Source organism: Mirounga angustirostris, unplaced genomic scaffold, assembly GCF_029215605.1.
Source record: "Mirounga angustirostris isolate CCGP_5_RB_7025 unplaced genomic scaffold, mMirAng1.0.hap1 SCAF_10, whole genome shotgun sequence".
NCBI lineage: Eukaryota > Metazoa > Chordata > Mammalia > Carnivora > Phocidae > Mirounga > Mirounga angustirostris.
The window spans coordinates 122865289-122885387 of record NW_026991718.1 but is presented as its reverse complement, the minus strand read 5'-3'; the positions used below and the strand labels follow the sequence as shown (position 1 = coordinate 122885387).

At 44.1% G+C, this 20099-nt stretch overlaps 1 protein-coding gene across 13 annotated transcripts in view; it reads right to left on the bottom strand.

Annotated features, from left to right (window-relative positions):
• Positions 1–20099, bottom strand: part of PKIG (cAMP-dependent protein kinase inhibitor gamma) — a 102133-nt gene that overhangs the window by 17830 nt on the left and 64204 nt on the right. For 3 of the 13 annotated variants that reach the window (XM_054510114.1, XM_054510111.1, XM_045885816.1), the window contains exons 1-2: positions 15032–15198; positions 4370–4439 (exon numbers count right to left, since the gene is read on the bottom strand). Coding sequence is in view for 5 of the 13 variants with exons in the window: in XM_064573218.1 (XP_064429288.1) it covers positions 605–662 (58 nt within the window). In the remaining 8 variants the exon portion in view is untranslated. Of the gene's footprint in view, positions 1–604; positions 687–908; positions 1031–4369; positions 4440–15031; positions 15237–16620; positions 16722–20099 lie in introns of those variants that run through there. The other 10 variants (XM_064573216.1, XM_064573215.1, XM_045885815.1 and 7 more) reach the window with 7 other exon arrangements.

The window sequence follows — 20099 nt, the reverse complement described above, 5'->3', positions numbered from 1 at the left end:
TTATCCAGCCATGCATAGCCAGAGTGCTCTCTACCATGCTACCTCTCCAGGCCTTCCACAAGCCTATAAAAGGCATTTCCTAAATCCACTGTGGAGAATGAAAAGCAGCGAGATATTATCTCTACAATACTTAGTATCTCTATAATTTATCCATCTATTCGTTCAACAAAATTTTACTCATCGCTCAGTCTATACCAGGCTTGGGACTAGATGCCACAGACGAAGGAACGGTTAAGACATCACTGTGTCCTTGAGGGAAGTCCATGGTCTAGTTGGGGAGATCGACTCACGCCCCGATATTTGTAACCAGTGTGGGGGGCATACACCAGAATTACCAGGATCGCTGGGAGACCATTTCAAGCTGTGGCCCTTGCCGCCCACAGGGATTCTAGTAACACCAGGTGGGGACACGGGGCGGGTGCCTCTGCTGCTGCCGGGAGGGTGTTGGAGCCCACACAGGTGAGGAGAGAGAAAAGAGTTTAGGGACCACTTCTGTATAGAAATCTTTAAAAACTTCAAGAATCTTTAAAGAGCTTGGTAGTTAAGAGCTGTAACGAAAGGATGTATAAGGCAGAGTGGGGGCTAATAAAATTAAAATGGTTACCATTTATGGGGTGAATACACTGTGCATCAGGACATGGTAACAGGTGCTTTCCATACATCCTCTGAGTTACTTCACAGTAGCCCTGTGTAATTAGATCCCTTTTACATATTGCTGGGATGTCCTGGAGATTCCCACCCAGGACCGGCTGGCTTCTAGGCCTCAAAGGCGGTACCTCTCTGGCTCAGGGAGGCAGAGGATATGAGAGCCCCCCTAGGAACAGGTGAGGTGAAGGGGCTGACGTGGCAGGAGCGGGCTGCCAAGGAGAGGAAAGGGAGGTTTCTCCTTTGTCTTCATTTACACTTACCTCTACCTACTCACCTGACCTGTTCGAGTTCTACTCTAGCACTGAGAATCACAGAATGCTCCCTCATTCCTTCAGTCATTCATTCAACACTTACTAAGTGCATACTCTTTCCAGCAATGGTCCTGAAAGCATTTTAGAGGCACAGCATTATCTAACCGTCACAATGGAGAGACCATGACTCACAGAGGTGGCATGAGTCACCTAAGACCCCCAACCAGTTAGTGAGTGAATCAGGACTTGAAACCGTAGTTCCTCATTCCCAATTCAGTGCACGTCCTTTAGGATGGTGCATTCTGGGGACGGCTTTGTCTTGATGTGGATGATACTGCATCTGTCTCATCCCCATCAGAGAACTCCCTGCCCCTCTGGCTTCTCTCAACACAAATGGCTATCCCTGCCTGGGTGAAACAAGGCCACACACTGTAATAATGGGGATGAGGAGCTTTCAGAGCACAGATTTACTGAGCACCTACCACCGCACCTGCTGCAGAGTGCCCAATAAATGTTTTCTAAAAGAAAGAGTGAATAAATGAATGAATCAGGAGACATAATACAATGGAGCTGCTAACATGAAAAAGCTCAAGAGAGCATGCAATTGGACATCCTCCGAGGGCCTGGCAAGATCCTGTGCATACTGTCTCCTGAATTTCAAAGAGTGACAGGCATCTACATGAGCAGCCTTCACACCGACAACTACAGCAAGGCAGAGAGAGAAACCACACCCGGGATTCAGATGACAGAAAAAAAGATCCTGTGCTGAGTTACCACTGGTTCTGACACCAGCGGAGAAGTGTGGCCCCACGAAGCCATTGTTTTAAGCTGCTAACCGAGAAGAGGCTACTTGACAGGCAGTGTTGACAAATGGAAAGGACTCAGAAAAAACTTGTTTCTTGGGACGCCTGGGTGGCTCAGTCGGTTAAGTGGCTGCCTTCGGCTCAGGTCATGATCCAGGGTCCTGGGATCGAGTCCCACATCGGGCTCCTTGCTCGGCGGGGAGCCTGCTTCTCCCTCTGCCTGCCTCTCCCCCTGCTTGTGTTCTGTCTCTCTGACAAATAAATAAATAAAATCTTTAAAAAAAAAAAAAAAACTTGTTTCTTGCTTATGTCAACCCCCAATTCGGGCATATCAAAGACACGCTTGTAGCTTCTTAGCCAATAAAGCCATTTATAAAATACGTTAGAGTCAGATTTCATTTGTCTAATTATCTTTCAGGGAATGACTCACTCCAGATCACCAAGATTCCCACACTGTTACTTTTGTAAGTATTAAAACCTCATCTGGAGACAGAAAGTAGATCAGTGGTTGCCTAGGACTGGGGAGGGATGGCGGGTTGGGAAGGTGATGGGTAATGAAAATGTTCTAAAATTAATTATGGTGAAAGACACACAACTCTATAAATATACTGAAGGTCACATGGAATTGTACACTTTAAATGGGTGAATTGTATGGTTATGAGTTACATCTCAATAAAGCTGTAAAAAAAAAAAACCTTTATCTGAATTTAATGGATAGAAATTCTTCTCATATAATCCACGCTCTCACTATTACAGTATACAGGGCAGTTTGCCCTACACTAAATGACCCCGTTTTTGCTGTTTACTTTAGTTTTTCTGTCGACGTCCTTTACTTTCACCATAAAGCTTGGTGATTAAGCTCATGGGCATGGGTCAGGTATCACTTACTGACTTACTGGCTCTGTGATCTCTGGTGAGTGACTAGATCTCTCTGTGCTTCTGTTTCTCCATTTGTAAAATAGCAGTAGCAACCTCACTGGAGGGCTGTGGGAGTTAGAGGAGATGATATGGATAAAGCATTGATTGCTGTTCCTGGCAGTGGGGAGCCAGACTGAATTTCAGCCATCAACACTATTCTCACTACTGTCAGTACAGCTGCCTGGAGGGACTAGGACTCAGAAATCAGAAAGCCCGCCCAGAGTGTTCAATATACCTGCTGTGTTCAATGAGATGAAACAGGGGCTGCAAGTGCAATTTCAGGATTGGACTTTGGGACATCCCATGGGAAGGCTCTCAGCGTCAGTGATACCAGGTAATTTGTCCCAGTTCACCCTCAAACAGAAAAACCCAGAGGCCTGGTGAGGTCTCTCAAGATCCTGGATCTGGGAGGCCAGTGCCCAGGGGGACACAGTGGTCTACAACATTTTAGGCTTTCTCTAGACCAATGGTTCTTAAAATTCAGAGGTCACAGATACCTTTGAGAATCTGAGCAAAGCGATGGACACTTGGCCCAGAAAAGTATATTTATATATACTGTACCCATAAGTACAGGGGAAATCCTGAATCCCAGAAGCTACCCATAACCCCCTGGCTAAAAACCCCAGCTCTAGACTTCCTATAACCCCAGCATCCTCAAGGTTCAGTGGCTGTGAGCCCCAGTACTCCCACAGCAGCTGGAACAGAGGTCTTCTGAAGGCTTGCCCTCCTAAACTGGCCGTAGCCAGATACTCAGTCTTGGGAGCTGACTGCCGCATCTTAGTCACTGCAAACAGCTGCATCCAGGGGGTTCCTAGGGGCACTGAATCAGAGCAGGACACAAGCCTGGTAGATCGGGAAGCTACTGTAGGGCAAGGCCCAGAAGCCCTGCTGATAAGCATCTGGGGAGTTCCAGCCCTAGGGCAGCGGCCAGATAGACTCTCCCTCTGCCAGCAACAGAGAAAAGGAATCTTAGGTGCTGGAGGCAAGCTAGGACATGAGAAGAAATTCAAAGGAGATGGAAATCCCCCAAGCTCCCGGGACTACTAGGCCTTGGACTAAGAAACAGAGGCTGGAGATTCTGCTCTAACTGAAGGGAGACAGAGCCGAAAGAGGGTGGGCAGGTTGTGGGGAGGGGAGGGGGCTGAACCATGGATCAGAGGCTGTTAAAAATGATTGACTGATGCCAGAAATGTTTAAATATGAACACTGACCCAGTGGCCATACTTCCAAGCAGGCAATTCATGTTTCATGAACTGCGATTTTCGTCCAACTGGAAGGGACCCGCACCATCTCTCCTCATCAGACCTGTGGGCTGTGCTTGCTTCTCCAGGCTGGGTTTTGCTTGCTTTTGCTCCTCTATCACAGTATTAAAATTCCCATAATGTGCCCTAGACTTTATGAAAATAGCTCTGCCACAACTGGTGGACAGGGAAGTTGGCATCATGCCTAAATTTGCTAATAACTTCTGTATACAATTCCATCAGCATAAGTGGATGGCTGAAGAAACCCATTCTCTTTGGAGCTGCTAGAAGTACATTGTTTTTCTGATGCTATAAAGAAACGGTCTGTAAAACTGCAGTGTGATATTGAATAGCTTCCGTAAAGGGCCATCCTGCTTTTTCTTCATGGGACCAAAATTCCTTTCTAATTTCACTCAGAACCTATTTCTTTTATTTGTTCAAACAGAAAGAAAGGTTACGAACACTTGGGTTGCTATGGTAGAGTGGTATGAGCATTGTGACTACCCACCTGGTTTAGTTTCTTTTTCCTACTTGCATCTCTTCAGATTTTCCACTGTTGACTAATCAGTGTGGAGATTCTAAGGGACCAGAAGAAAAACAAAAATTAGAGCCAGACACACTCTAGGGTTGTAAACTAAAACAATCTTTTGGGAAGACAAGCATATCTAGTAACATGTTAAATGTGCATATCCTTTGGGTCAGCCAAGTATCTAGGAATCTATGCTATAGGTATGTTCCAATAACTAAAAGGATGTTCAGTAAACATATTGTGTAATAGCCAAAAAAAAAAAAAAAAAAAAAAGGAAGAAACAAGTTAAATGTCTGAAATAGGAAGAGTTAAGTTACAGTGTACCAATACGGTGAGAAACTAGGCGGCTATTACAAAGAATGAGAAAGATTTTGTTGTACTGACAAGGAAAAATGTGAATGCTCTGTTGTTAAAAAGTGCATCATTTTTAATAAAAATATGAACATGACTGTTTATTCTTAGAAAAGTTCAGCATTTGTACACACATACACAGTTTTGGTATCTACACAGAACAAGGCCATCAGCAAACTATTAACACTCTCTCTGGGACTCGGAAACTGTGGGGAAAAGGAGTGAAAGATTTTTATTTTTTACATGAAAAATTTCTGTTTTGATTGAAAACTTTTATTTTTTTTTTAAAGATTTTATTTATTTGTTAGAGAGAGAGAGCGTGGGCGAGAGAGAGTGAGCGAGAGTACAAGCAGGGGGAGCTGCAGGCAGAGGGAGAAGCACGCTCCCTGCTGAGCAAGGAGCCTGATGCGGGACTCGATCCCAGGGCACTGGGATCATGACCTGAGCTGAAGGCAGCTGCTTAAACAACTGAGCCACCCAGGCGTCCCTTGATTGAAAACTTTTAGGGGTGCCTGGGTGGCTCAGTCGTTCAGCGTCTGCCTTCGGCTCAGGTCATGATCCTGGGGTCCTGGGATTGGGCCCTGCATCGGGCTCCCTGCTCGGTGGGAAGCCTGCTTCTCCCTCTCCTGCTCCCCCTGCTTGTGTTCCCTCTCTCGCTGTCTCTCTCACTGTCAAATAAATAAAAAAAGAAAAGAAAAGAAAACTTTTATTTATTTTATTTTTTTTTTTTAATATTTTATTTATTTATTTGACAGAGAGAGAATGAGAGAGCACATGAGAGGGGGGAGGATCAGAGGGAGAAGCAGACTCCCCGCCGAGCAGGGAGCCCGATGCGGGACTCGATCCCGGGACTCCAGGATCATGACCTGAGCCGAAGGCAGTCGCTTAACCAACTGAGCCACCCAGGCGCCCCAAAAGAAAACTTTTAAAGAGCACACATAACTTTCATAATCATTGTACATGCTGTCTATCTAGAATTCTAAAATATCAAGAGTGCAAAAGACATTTTCAGACAAAGACTGAGCAAGTTTGCCATTCTGACTCCAAGAACATTCTCCAACAGAAAGGAAACCAAACACAGAAAGTGAGTGAGATTTTGGAATCAACAGTGAGCACAATTAGTAAGTACAGTGTATTGGTAAATTTAAAACACTGATTGAGTGAAACAAAGCTAAGTGGGGAGATAAACACAAATTTGACAATATTACATACTTGACAGTAGGAGTGTCAAGGATGAAAGAGAGATCAGAACTAAAACTTTGCATGGTCCTTATTTATTCAGGATAAGCAGGAATACTGTTTAATTGAGACAATATATCCATGATGCCTATTTAAAACTTTTAAGGTAAAATGACGAAATATAGAAATAGAACACTTAAGTTTCAAACCAGTTAGCATGTTCCTGGGTAGAGAAGTCTAATTATCCAAAAACATTAATCCTCTCCAAATTACTACATAGTTTTAATTAAATTTCAATAAGAATACAAATAGCTTTTTGGGGACAGTGAAATGGCTAAAATTACTTTAAAGTTCACATGGAATGATAAATTCCCCAAAATTTAGCCAAGAAATAGGAAAGAAAATTATTTAAAAATGTAAACAGGGGATTTGTCTTAAGAGATAATAAAAATTTACTTTATAAAGACTTAAGAAAAAGATATGGTTGTAACATAAGAACAGACAAATAGGTCTGTGGACTAAAGCAGCGAGTTCAGAAATGGATACAAGAAAGGAACTTATTTATCACAAAGATGGAATTTTTTTTTTTTTTAAAGATTTTATTTGACAGAGAGAGACACAGCGAGAGACGGAACACAAGCAGGGGGAGTGGGAGAGGGAGAAACAGGCTTCCCGCTGAGAAGGGAGCCTGATGCGGGGCTCGATCCCAGAACTCTGGGATCATGACCTGAGCCGAAGGCAGACGCTTAACGACTGAGCCACGCAGGCGCCCCTTACAAAGATGGAATTTCAATGCAAAACAGAAAAGATGGCTTATTTAATAAATGGTGCTGGCATATCTAGAACAAAGCTTGACCACTACCTCTTTGCTACGGATAAATATAATTCCAAAGGGATTAAAGGTTCAGGATTAAATGATTAAAACCATAAAAGTATTGGAAGCATGTTTAGGAAAATATTTATATAACTTCGAGGTGGGGAAATTATTACTAAACGAGGCAAGAAATCCAGACACTGAAGAAAAAAACAGAAGAAATTTAATAAACAAATAATAAATTAGGAAAAATATTTGCAATACATATAGAATCTTTAATATATAAATATATAAAGAGCTCCTGTAACTTAAGAAAAAAAGCAAAAAATTCCTAAGGAAAAAGTGAAGGAAATTCAGAGAAGAGGAAAACAAAGTGGCCAATTAACATGAAACAATGTTCAATCTCACTAGTAGTAAAGAAAATACAAGGCAAGCACCGATGAGACACCATTTTCTGCCATCAGATTGGTCACAGAATAAAACAGGATAGAGGAAGGGATGGAACGAGGAGGGGAATGGAGAGTGGAGGGAGAGACAAAGGGTAGGGGGGGAAGAAGGGAAAGAACATCTAATATTGGTAAAGATTTAGGGAAATGGAAGTACTATATTTCTGGGAAGGATGTAAATTACTAGAACTCTTTATATAGTAGAATGATATTCTCTATTAAAATGTCAAATACATGTACAACATGTGCATTAATATACAGTATTATTTTTGAAAATGTAACTTACAGAAATAAAAGCACCAGTATAGTCAATGGTGTTACAATACTGTTGTATGGTGACAGATGGTGGCTACACTCGTAGTGAACACAGCATAATTTACAGACTTGTCTAATCACTATGTTATATATCTGAGACTAATGTAACATTATGTGTCCGCTATATGTCAAGTTAAATAAATAAATAAGTAAAAGCACCAGCAGAGAAGGATATGTACATAAAGATATTTAACACAACAATATTTTTAGTGAAAGCAAAACATAACTTGAATATCTGTCAAAGGAGAAATGGCTGAATATATTGTGGACCTCTAGGTCTACAGCCCTGAAGCTACTTAAGAGGGTGCATTAGATTTATACCTACCCAGGATGTATTATTTGGTGGGAAAAATAAAGTACAAAATAAAAGTATGATCCCACTTCCGACAAAACAAATAACCACACATCTACACAAACCCTACATCCATTTCATCCTGAACTTGGAGAAAAGATATATACCAAACTGATTTCAGAAAGATGGAAATGGGAAGTAAGGGGAAAGGAGAGATTGTAACTTCTTCTTTATAACTTCTTCAAATTGTTTAGTTACTATGAGCATATGTATTACTTTAGGGAAAATTAATGAAAACAAAAACAATGACAAGCAGAGAAAAACTCTGCTAAGCTATGTTATATACTACCCATTTATCTTTACATGGGATAGTCAACTCCACTTACTGTCACTTTCTTTTTTGGTCAAAATAGAACGTTTTAGTAGCTGGAAGACAAATTTTTTTAAAAAGCTTCATAGATGGGGAAAAGGGGTACTTTAATTCCTAAGTAACTTACGCTTTTTATTTAAGAAGGGGAAAAATATTACTTAGGAAAAAAAATCATTTCCCATGTTAAAATCCAAAAGCAAGCCTAAAACTTCGGCTTGAAACTGCCCTGTTGAGGTGGTGTGTGGGCTGATTCTGTGCTGTTGACTGTTTTCTATGGCTCGGTGCCCTTGATTGCTTTCCTCCCCACAAACCAATTAAATACACTCCTGGGAGTGAACTGGCTGCTGGGAACCAAAGGCCTACAAACCCCTCATCTCTGCTCACAGGCTCTCTTGGTCTCCAAGCAGATGCTTTGGCTTCTACATCAAATGGGTTCTGGAATCCAGAGAAGTGAAATGGCTTGCTTTTGCAAACCACTCTGACGGGAGGAGGAGAGGAAATGGTTTATCCCAGTGGATGAAATAAAAGAGAAGAGATGAAGAACAGCATTCCCAACAAGCTCTTGAAGGACAGCTACTACACCGAATCTGCCATTTCAGAGTTACGTGCAAGGTACACTCTGGCCTTCCCTGATGGAATGCTCTGCTTTTAACTGTTGTTATTTTATTTCATTGGTAATAAATACTGCATTGAAATAATAATGATACCTCACATTTCTACAGCACTTGATATTTTACAAAGCACTTTAAGATACCTTATCTCATTTCATCTTCACAATGACCCAGGTATCAGATCAGTATCATTCCCACTTACAGGTGAAAATGACTCAGAAAAGTTCAGAATCTTTTTAAGTCATGTGGCAAGTTGGTAACAGAGCTGCAACTCAAACTCTGGTCTCCAAACCCCAAGTCCAGCAGGAAGCTCAGGTATGAAATCACAGGGAGAAAGGGGAACTACAGACAAGCCAATGAATAAAAGTAGGCCCTTGGGAGGAACAGCTCTTCCTGCCCTTTAGGAAAATAACTCTAGTCTAGGAGCAATATTTTATGCCACCCTGGAGAGAAAATTTGCTCATTTACTGGAATAGAGCTGCTGACTATGGGAAGGAAATCCCATGCTCCTGGGTCTGCCCACCCACATCCTACCCAACCTGCAATGCCACTAGACCTCTAAAGCCCAGGAGACAGAGGATGTATCTCTTTTGTCTCTACGGCCTCACAGCCCAGCCCTGGGTCTGGTACAGACTAGAAGCCACTAAGTTTCTACCTCTAGTAGTTTCAAATCCATCTACCTCTTCCATCCACCCCCCCAGTGGTCCTACACAACACCAATCCTCTCTCCCCATGACTACTGCGACTGCCCCTCAATCCACCCCCCACACAGCAAATACCACCCACAAAGGCCTACTGACTAATCATCATCATCAGGCCCCAGACTAATTCTCTGAACCCTTACCTCCACCTCTTCCTCAGTTCCCTTCCCCTCTATGCTTCAGCCACGCTGGCTTCCCTTTAGTCTCTCCAACATTCCACATGCTTTCCCGCCTTGGGCCCTTGCACATGTGTACCTGTCCCTACCTGGATTATTCTTTCCTATAACGCCCTTCTTCCCCACCTCCTACCTTAGCTCTTGGCCTAATGGACACCTCATCTCATTTTAAACATTGCCTCTTTTATTTTATTTATTTTTTTTTTTTAAATTTTTTTTTTTTTTAAGATTTTATTTATTTGCGAGAGAGAGAATGAGAGACAGAGAGCATGAGAGGGAGGAGGGTCAGAGGGAGAAGCAGACTCCCTGCCGAGCAGGGAGCCCGATGTGGGACTCGATCCCGGGACTCCAGGATCATGACCTGAGCCGAAGGCAGTCGCTTAACCAACTGAGCCACCCAGGCGCCCTAAACATTGCCTCTTCAAACAAGCCTGCCCTGACCACATTCCTGTTTATTCACTTCATAACACCACCATACATCCTAGGCTGTGAACGACCATGAGAAGGATCATGCTTGTTTTATGAAATACTGTCCACCTATCACCTTGCTCAGTGCCTGGCAGATAATGAGGTGCTGAATGAATATTAGCTAAAACTATGTGGAAATGAAGGCTTGATTCAAATGCTACTGTCCCCCTTTCTCAGGCTTTCCATGGCACTGTCCCTCTCTTGGGGCACATAATGACCTGTGTGAGAGTTATCTGAGTCTTTTTTTCCTATCAGACTACAAGCTACTTAGAAGTCTAATTTACCTTGGTATTCCCCATAGCGCCTTGTGTAATGCCTAAACACAAGGGTTCTTCTGAACAGTGGATGAATTCTTGCTCACACACAGGAAAGTACAAAGGAAAGCTACAGCCTCTAACCGACCACAGACAATGGCTTCTCCTACCTAGGGGACTGCAGTACAAGGCATGAGCACCTTTGAGATAGGTAGACTCTGCCCAGAATATTAGAAGTGAAACCTGAAAAGCAGTGGTAGTGTGTGGGTGAGAGGATAGGGGGTGAGGACAGGACAACCATGTACTGCTAAAGGGGAGTTTCTTACACTGGCAGAAACTTTCTGGTGCCAAACTGGAATGTGTGTAAGAGATCTAACAAAGTTCACCTCTGACCTAGCCATGCCTTATTAAAAAATCAGAGACGTGAAACCACTGGGTGATGATTTAAGTGTTTTTCTGTACTGTCTAGTTTTCCTTCCATGAACATGTTCTAATTTCATAATCTGGGAAAAAAAACAAACCACCTCAATAAATGTTATAAAAACAAACCAGCAGAAAATCCAGTGGTGATCTTAGACTGCAGAATCACCCGTCCTTATGTCTCCTTACTAAACTTAGGATTGTAGACTCAGGGTCCTCCAGGGTGGGGCCCCTGCAATTTGTGAGGAACAGTTCCTGTCTTTCGTCAGAAGCCTTGGGCAGGAAGGTGCCAGGAGCGCAAGCTTCAGCAGGGTGTAGCTTTCATTTCTCCCTAATGCAGATGCTGGTAGAGCTCTGAGAATCAGGAAATGGAGGGGAAGTGTGGGGGTAATCAACCAGCTCAAGACCAGGACTCCCATCCACTAGATGCGGATCCATTGCAACTGTTCATTCACCTACCTGTCTTTCCTGATACACTGAGAACTTCACAAGGCCACAGGCTGTCTCCTCATAGCCCCGTTCTCCACCCTCGTGCTTTGTACTAGTCCGCCTTCAGTGTAATTTACTGAAAGGCAGAGACCACGCCTATAAAGTACTAAGCATAATGACTGACCTAGGTCCCTGGGACATAATAAGAACGCATCAGCTACCAATACTTCATTTCTAGAATGCCCTGAAGGTCCATTATTCATTTTGGAAAAGCCAAGTTGAAGAGTAGTAATTTCTTAGAAGATTAAAGAGACTTCTTTTAAATAAAGTTAGGAAATGCCGGCCTCCTCAAGTAAGAGCGAATGCATTTTAATCTGCAGTTCAGAATCCCTCAGCATTGCAGCTGATTGCAGCTTCCAAAGGAACCACTCTTTGAATGAGCGGTGCTCGAAGTTTTCATAAGGCCTTTCTGAAAGATTTCCAGGAGGTAGTGAGCTCAGCCTTGGGTCATGATTAATGACTTGTTTCCAAGAACTTTAGATTTTCCACATCTGTCTCTACTTAGGAATCACTTCTGGCCCCTTGTGAAAACACTCAGCAGTTAATTGGGTGAACTCAGCTTCTTGTCACACTCAGAAAATAACACCTGCCACCAGTTTCTTCCTTAAGTGGCTGGGCCAGCATCCTCCAGTCCCAGGAGAACAGCACCCACTTCTGTTTTTGGTCTGAGCGCCTGACTGAGTGATAAGAAACGGTGCTAAGGCTTGGCTGAAAGAGCCAGCATGGCAACTCCAAGGGGTTTCAACACTGATCAATTCAGAGATGACCCTACATCCCTCATACAAATGCCAACCTATGACTGAGGGGGCCAGGGCCTGTATACATTGGCTAACATTCTCTTTCTGGAAACCATAAAGTAGCCAATCCCAAGTATATATTTTTGTGCCAAGCAGGTGCACTACAAGCTTTATCCTGTCTCATCCTCGTGGTACCCCTGGAGGTAGGTATAATTGCGACCCCCACTTCACAGAAGAGAAGCAGCCTCTATGAGGTAATCTGTCCGAGACGTCTTCACTAGGAGGTGGTGAGGACAGAGCTCTTACTGCTACCCTCCCCAACTTCTCACTGAACTCTACATAGTCTGAAGCAACAGAGAGTGTGGACACCCACCAGCCCAGGGGTCACAAATGTAAACGTCCACAGGGGCCAAGGGGCAGGTATGAGACTAGAGATGGTGACAGATGGGCAAGCAAATGGCACAGACAGTAATAAACTGGAGAACACACCTGCTAAAGACATTCAAATTCAAACAAAAATAAAACCCCAAACCATGTATGTACCTTCCTTTCAGAATATCACCTCCTCACCACCATCTTAGGAAGAGGGACCACACATAGCATGTAGCCCAACACAGGGCTTGAACTCATGACCCTGAGATCAAGATCTGAGCTGAGATCAAGAGTTGGACGCTTGGGCGCCTGGGTGGCTCAGTCAGTTAACGACTGCCTTCGGCTCAGGTCATGATCCCAGGGTCCTGGGATCGAGTCCCACATCGGGCTCCCTGCTCTGTGGGGAGCCTGCTTCTCCCTCTCCCACTGCCCCCGCTTTGTTCCCTCTCTCACTGTGTCTCTCTGTCAAATAAATAATAAAAATAAAATTAAAAAAAAAAAAGAGTTGGACGCTCAACCAACTGAGCCAACCAGGCTGGGGCCATTTTTTTAATTAGCCGAAGTCTGGAGATCTTGAGGAGCTGGGCTGAGGTGGAGGCTGAAGGCCCACTGCCCATGGGTGGTTCCAGGGCAGCAATGGTCCACTTTCAAAGGGTTGAACTGCTGGAGAAGACCAAAACCCTTGGATACGCCAACGGGCTTTGAGAACCCTCCTGGTAACCATGATCTTCATTCAAGCGGTTTTTAAATACTGCATCTTCCTGAGGGCTGGAGTCTCTGACAGCCTTAAAGATAAAAATCCCTTAAACGGCCAACACCTGAAACCTTGGCAACTCAAAAATCCAAGACTTGACAACATCTTCTGCTTTTCTTTGCACTCTGGCTCCAGCCATGCTGTCCTGAAGCCGCAGAGGCCGTGTCTAGGTGAAATGGAGGAGGAAGGGCAGCAGGGATTTTCCCTTCCTTTCCTCTCTCTTTTTTTGCCAAGCTAGGGACTAGGATGGTGGGCTCTGTTAAAATTGAGTATGCTAGGTCTCCTCTGGACCTGCGTGCCAGGCTTTCTACCAGGTAATGGGGTTATGGTATGGATGAGACAAACTCACGAGAGGGGACACATGGTCTAGGGGAGACCCAGTGAATGAAGTTCTGCCAGTAATTACGTAAGCACAGTTCAGGTGAACACGACGAAGGCGTTCAGTATGATATGGGAACATACCGGAGATTAACCCTCAGTCAGTGGACTTAGGAACAATGACACTGACCACCTTAGGTTATGTAAAAGGCTGAGCATAACGTGGGGTTGAGCACTTTAGAGACACACAATAGTGTTAATTCTTAGTTCTCCTCCCTCCCTATTGTGCACACACACGCACACCACACTGACTTTCTTCAGGAACACCAAACCTTACAAAACTATAAAAACTCAGAAGTAACTTACTGTTGCCTGTTTTATGTCCTCTTTTAATTGTCCTTCTAGGTGCTGGTTTTTAGCCACTCTGGGATACTGAAAACCAAGAGTACTTTGCTCCTCAAGCCCTAAGGATTCTTCTCAAAAGCAAAAGAGATACGGACGGTTCATTTCAAGCTGAATTCTGAAATATAGCGATCATCTAGTTTTGTCCCCTTATTTAGGTACAAAAGAGGAAACTGAGTCCCAGCGAGTGTGGAACACTTGCTCAGGGCCACAAAGTTTCCGTGGGTGGCCCTTTGTTCCTTAAAGCTGAAATCTTTCCTCTTTAACCATGATTTCCCAACTATTTCCACCTGCTAGCAGGGGAGGTGGGTGGCACGCAGCAGCTGCGAGCCATGAGCCACGTACCTCAAACCACAGGAGAATGGTCAGCTCAGGAGCCCACTGGTGAGGGGCCTGGGGCAACAAGGCCTCTCCCTTCCCCTCTGCACAGAATGGCTCCCCTGGTTTAGAATCCTGAGCACAGACCCCAAGAAAGAAAATGCTGAAGTGCTTACTTACATGTTTGTTCTGTTTACTTTCTAGGCATCAGCAGCAAATTTTAAAAAGGAAGCAATAAAAAGACCATGAAGCCAAAGTTAAAGTCTTCGACACTTCTTTCCATCTCAGGAGTCTGCCCAGCTGCTGTGGCAGTGGGGTGCATGAGATAAACTAACTTCAGAAACCCGATCATTTCTGTATCTTACATTTATAATACCAATCTTGTATTTGTGAGGGGAAGATTACAAGGAATTGCCAATTCCAGAGACATTTCTCTCTAGGGTGTCTAAAATTGTTTGTACCTCCTTTGTAATCAGAGAAAAGACTAAAGGTTTTACAAACCTCAATGTCTAAGGAAGGACTTACTTCTTCACCTATCTTTAGGGCAAGGAGCTGCTTTTAAAGCTCTAGCCGATCTGTCAGCGTTCTTGGGGTAAAAAAGTCAAACAGCGTTTGAATGGAGCCCATCTGTGAAACTTGAGTTCAGACTCTAGCCCCAGGCAGTTTCAGACAAAGCCATAATTTTCAGAGCAATAATATATCATAATATAAAAATAGACACTTTGTGACCGACAGGCTGTAAAAAAAAAAAGCAATAAATAAATAAAGCCAGCCAAGCTCTCCAGACAGCTCTGCCTCCAAGCCCTGCTCTCCCCGGGGGTGGGGGTGGCGGTGGAGAATAAAGTTCTACTTACAAGAGCAAAGAGTTTCTCCAAAGTCCAGGGCTCCTCAGTCACAAGCGAAGGGAGAATTTAAGAAAGCAGGATTCAAAACGCCTCCCTTTTGAGGGTTGGCGAGATTAGCAGACCAGGCCCGCGGTGCAGTCTGGATTCTTTCTTGCCCTCTCTCCCTCTGTGTGTCTCTAAATGAAATGCACTTCGAGGTTTTAGTGGGTGTTTCCCATGTCTCGGGCCAAGTAAGTCCCCATTTGTTGTAACCCAATGCTCAGCCTGATGATGTCAACCACTCAGCTCCCTTGCTCAGTTTCCACCTCTCTGTCCACGGGGGATATCCATTTCCTCTGGACAATGAGCCGGGGGGCTGTAACTTCATCCCAGGCCGTCATATTTGCCTAACATCCTTCCTTCAATTTTCAACAGCGCAGCCTTAGTGACAAAAGGCTTCCTATCCACTCACTGGGCCAGGGCTCCTGGCATTACGTCCCTTTGCCTTGTAGTCACTGCTGACTGAGAGCAATCTAGTTTGCTTTGCTGTGTTTTAATTCACTTCTTTGGTGTGTAATACCCTCGTTAGGGTGGAGATCGTTAGCCTCGTTAGGCTCCTGCTCAATTTTCTAAGTCGTTCAATTTCTCCAAGTTTCCTAGGTGCATGCTGGGTACAGTGTATGTTTGTCCTTCACTTAGGGGAGATGACACGTGCCCAAGTGCAAGGCTCAGAAGGAGCACTGGTCTGCTGCCTGGAAAACTCGGTTCTGGTCTCAGTCACACTCCGAACTGAATGAATGGCCTCAAACAAGTCATCTCTCTCCCTCGACCTCGGTTTCCCCATCAATAAAATGATGGTTTTGGGGTCTTCCACTTCTGAAATTCAGTGACTGAGGAGCTTACCAACAAATGCAACATAAAAGTATTTTACTACAAGCTGGCTGACAACATGCTTGAGGGAGGAAGCACCTGACAGGTCAGAAGGCCAATGTCCACAATGCCAGGCTCAGCCTGGTTCCTTCGACTGCCATTGTGGTGGAGCTGAACTGTTTCTCTGGGAGAAAATCCCAAAGAATTCACTGAACAAGGCCTGGGGGACATGGAAAGAGGCAGCACTGCCTTAGGGATTAACGTGGAATAGCAGTGATCAGGAGAGACCATAATAACCTCTTGCATTTGTAGAGTGCTTGCAGGGGAAGACAAATGAAACTTCTGTACTTCTGTGTACAGAGGGAAGCAGTGTGACGTGTATATTGCTTATGAACATCAATTTGGGAACCAGAGATATGGATCTGAGTCCTGTGTGACTTCACTTCCCTGAACTTTTTAAAAAAGATTTTATTTATTTATTTGACAGAGAGACAGAGAGATGGAACACAAGCAGGGGGAGTGGGAGGGGGAGAAGCAGGCTTCCCGTGGAGCAGGGAGACCGATGCGGGGCTTGATCCCAAGACCCTGGGATCATGACCTGAGCCGAAGGCAGGCGCTTAAGGACTGAGCCACCCAGGTGCCCCTCTGAACTTTTTTTTTTAACTGTAAAATGGAGTAATAGGGCCTCCCTTTCAGGATTGTGAGAATTGAAGAACACATGCAAGGGAACTGAAAGTATCTGTACATACTTAGTGTTGATAGGTGGTAGCTTCATCGTCATACACAATCTCATCTGATTCTCATTGTAGGAGCATTAGTGCCCAGGGGCTGAATTATTAGTCTGCTGTTCCTGGGTAGGAAAATGAAACACAGAGAAGTGACATGCCCAAGGTCACACAGCTCAAGATTAAAGGGCCAGATTTGGAAACTGAGTCTTTAACTCCTACTTAGGCCAGCACACATACCACACACATGCCAATGCTATTTCTAAATGGGATCATTTCTACTTAGAAAAATGAGCTCAACTTATTGAAACAAATGGGGAAGGGGTAGGTTCAGCCAGGCCAGGGGAGAGGAGAGATAGTCAATCTATTGCCTAAAGGAAACACTACAGGCCACTAGGTAGAGGGGGTACTTACTTGCTTTGCTACCCAAATACCATGTGACCTGAAGGAAGTCTGGGCTTTAGTCACCCCTCCCTCCACAGAGGCAGATCTGATTTGTCTTAAACCTCTTAGATGGGAAGGTGGGATTGGAGTTCTTTTGGGAAAGAAGAAGCTATTTATAGGTGGGCGTGAGGCTGTGGGAGTTTGTGACTTAACAAAAACTTTAATTCTCAGAAATCTTTGATGCTATAATCAGGAAGGACCAAGCAAACAGACTATACATTAGGAGGGAGTTTGCCAATCTGAAGGCTTTCCCACAAACTGGTGTGGGGCTGTAGTGGAATGAAAAGAACTCCAGCCTGTTAACTCTGAGCCTGTTGTGAGCTCAGAGAGACCTGGGTTTCCTTCCCATCCCTGGACCTTCCAGCACTGGATGACCTTGGCCAAGTTAACTTCTGTGTAAAGTGAGAATAGTAATAGCGCTTACCCTACAAGGTTCTTTGTCTGGATTAAGTGCCTGGCACATACTACAAGTTCAAAAATATTTGAAAAAAAAAAACTTGCAAAAATAAGCGGCAACATCCTAAAGACAATATTTTCTAATTCTGACTCAGTGTCACCATCCTCTACTCTGATGATGTAACAGTGAATGAATAAAGTCAAGAATGTCAGGAAGCCAGAAGGACCTGTTATTTCTCGAGAATGTCAGGATGAACAAGGAACAAAAAAGCCCACCAAGAACTGTCAGGCGTGTTCTCAGCAGCAACACTCAGCTTGGAGGGACTGGAGGTGGTGGCTGGGGCCATTATCTACTGTGTCCTTTTCCCAGAAGCCCAAGTGGGCATCAGGAAATGAGCTGGGCCCTGGACAGGTCAGTTTGCCAAAATCACTCTTAGTGCTTTGAGATCATGTTTTGTTATTTGAACAAAAATAATAGTAAGGAGCCCATTCATAAAAACAAAGATATTGTTTTCTTCGACCACATATATTTTGTAACACTTGCCTGTAACACTGAGTAAGTGTACATCTGTGACAGAAGCCATGAAGAGAGGACAGCCAACGCCAGGCACTCATTTGGCCTTCTGACCGACGACAGCAGATAGACTCTGTGGCCTGGCGCCATGCTCTGTGCTGAGTACTCTAGACACCACCTTCTAGGACCCTTATAACCATCAGGTGCAGGAGGTTTAATATCCCCTCATATCACGGCAGTGCCGGCGAAGGGGGCTGCTGAGGCTGACCAACCTGCGCGAGGCTGAGCAGAATGAATGACAGAGCCTGGGCTCCTCGCCAGGGCTGCCTGGGGCCCAGCCTGGGTTCTGAATCCCTTCCTCTGCCGCCTTCGAAGGGGTTTCCCTGCAGGAAGGCCGGCAGTTCGTCACAGCCAGCAGCATTGGCTCCATCTGAGGGGAAAGACAGCTCCGGCTGCTTCTGAGTACAGAGCTGGTCTGAAGGGCCCAGACAGCCCCTCTGCCACAAAGCTGCCCTTCATTCCCACCCCTCACCCCAGTCTGGAAGGGGTCTCTCCCTCTGAAGTTCCTTAGGACTTTATCTGTTCCTCTCTCAAGAAACTTAGCCTTTTCTCCTCGCGGAGGCATATTTATTTCTGGGCAGCTCTTACTTATTCTGCTGCTAGAACTTGAGCTTCTTATGGAAAAGCTCTGTGTTTAATTTATGAGCATTTTGTACATGAGACACTTACTAAAATAAGGAAAGCTATAAATAACGAAAACTTCTAATGGATGTTTGTCATATGCCAGATAATATTCTAATTGCTCTATATAAATTATCTCATTTAACCCCCATGAGGGTCCTATGAGGTAGGTATTACTATCTCCACCTGACAAACGAGGACATTCTAGACATATCAATCACGGAACTTGTTCAGCTGGCAAATGACTGGTATCTGTTCAAAGAAGTATATGAGGAATAAATTCTGGGCACCACTACTGACCTTCTAGTCCAAATAGCTGCTGCAAAATGCAATTAGCTCTTCACCCTATCAAAGGCAAGTTTCAGTTGTCATGCCATTTCAAATTCACTTAATCACTCTGTCACACAACTAGAAGATCCCTATTTTTTTCTGGACATAATTGAGAAGCACACTGATTGAGACTTACAGTTGTAAATATAGATTTTCTTTCCAATTATAATTGGTTATTGTTAAAAAAAAAAAAGGAAATATAGAAGAGCAGGAAAAAGGAAGGAAAATCATCCATCATCCTACCACCCAGAAATAACCAATTAACTTCCTGGCATATGGGCCCAAAAGGAACCATACCTACACTGAAAACAATGTTTTGGGGTGCCAGGGTGGCTCAGTTGGCTAAGTGTCCAACTCTTGATTTCAGCTCAGGTCGCGATCTCGGGGTCATGACTTCAAGCCCCGCATTGGCTCCATGCTACACGTGGAGCCTACTTAGAAAAACAACAACAAAAACAATTTTTAAAAATCAGACACATTAAGTCATTTGGGGGCAGAGAGAAATCAATCCCACAAAAGATGCCAAAGAAATGTTTTTTTCTTTTTTTCTGGTTTTGGAATACACCTGGCTGCTTTCTCTACAGGGTTTGATGTTCTGAGGGTCCACCTCCTAGGCCCCCTTGGATGGCTGCTAATGTAGCCAGTGTGTCCAATGGAGAGATGGCAGGAGAAGGGAAGCCTGATCCCAGAGAGTATGTACCTAAAGAATGGGTAGGTTCACAGAATACCTCCCTTCTAGTATGAGACTGGGCGTCCTTATCCTGTCCTTTGAAGGACCCTCAGTCTAACTGAGGGTCAGATGCCCTAAAGCAAAGTGTACCCTTCAGTGTGGTACACAGAGATTCTAGCAGCTTTCCAGGGAGGGCTGAGGCCTATGTGGCAAACAGACAACATTTCCAGAGGAAACAAAGGCCTACCTCCTAAAAGGAGGCTTTTGTTATTGTTTACAATTGGGAAATAAAAAAAAGTATCACAGAGCATTTGAGGAAAACCAACAGCATGACAGAAACTAAAAAAAGAGAAAATGGACTCTTATGGGAAGGAAAATTCAGACAAGTGAAAACCTTTAGAAAGAAAATTCTTATGTCTTCAGAGAGATTCTGAAGATACCATGTCCACAAAACAAAAGAAGTTGACA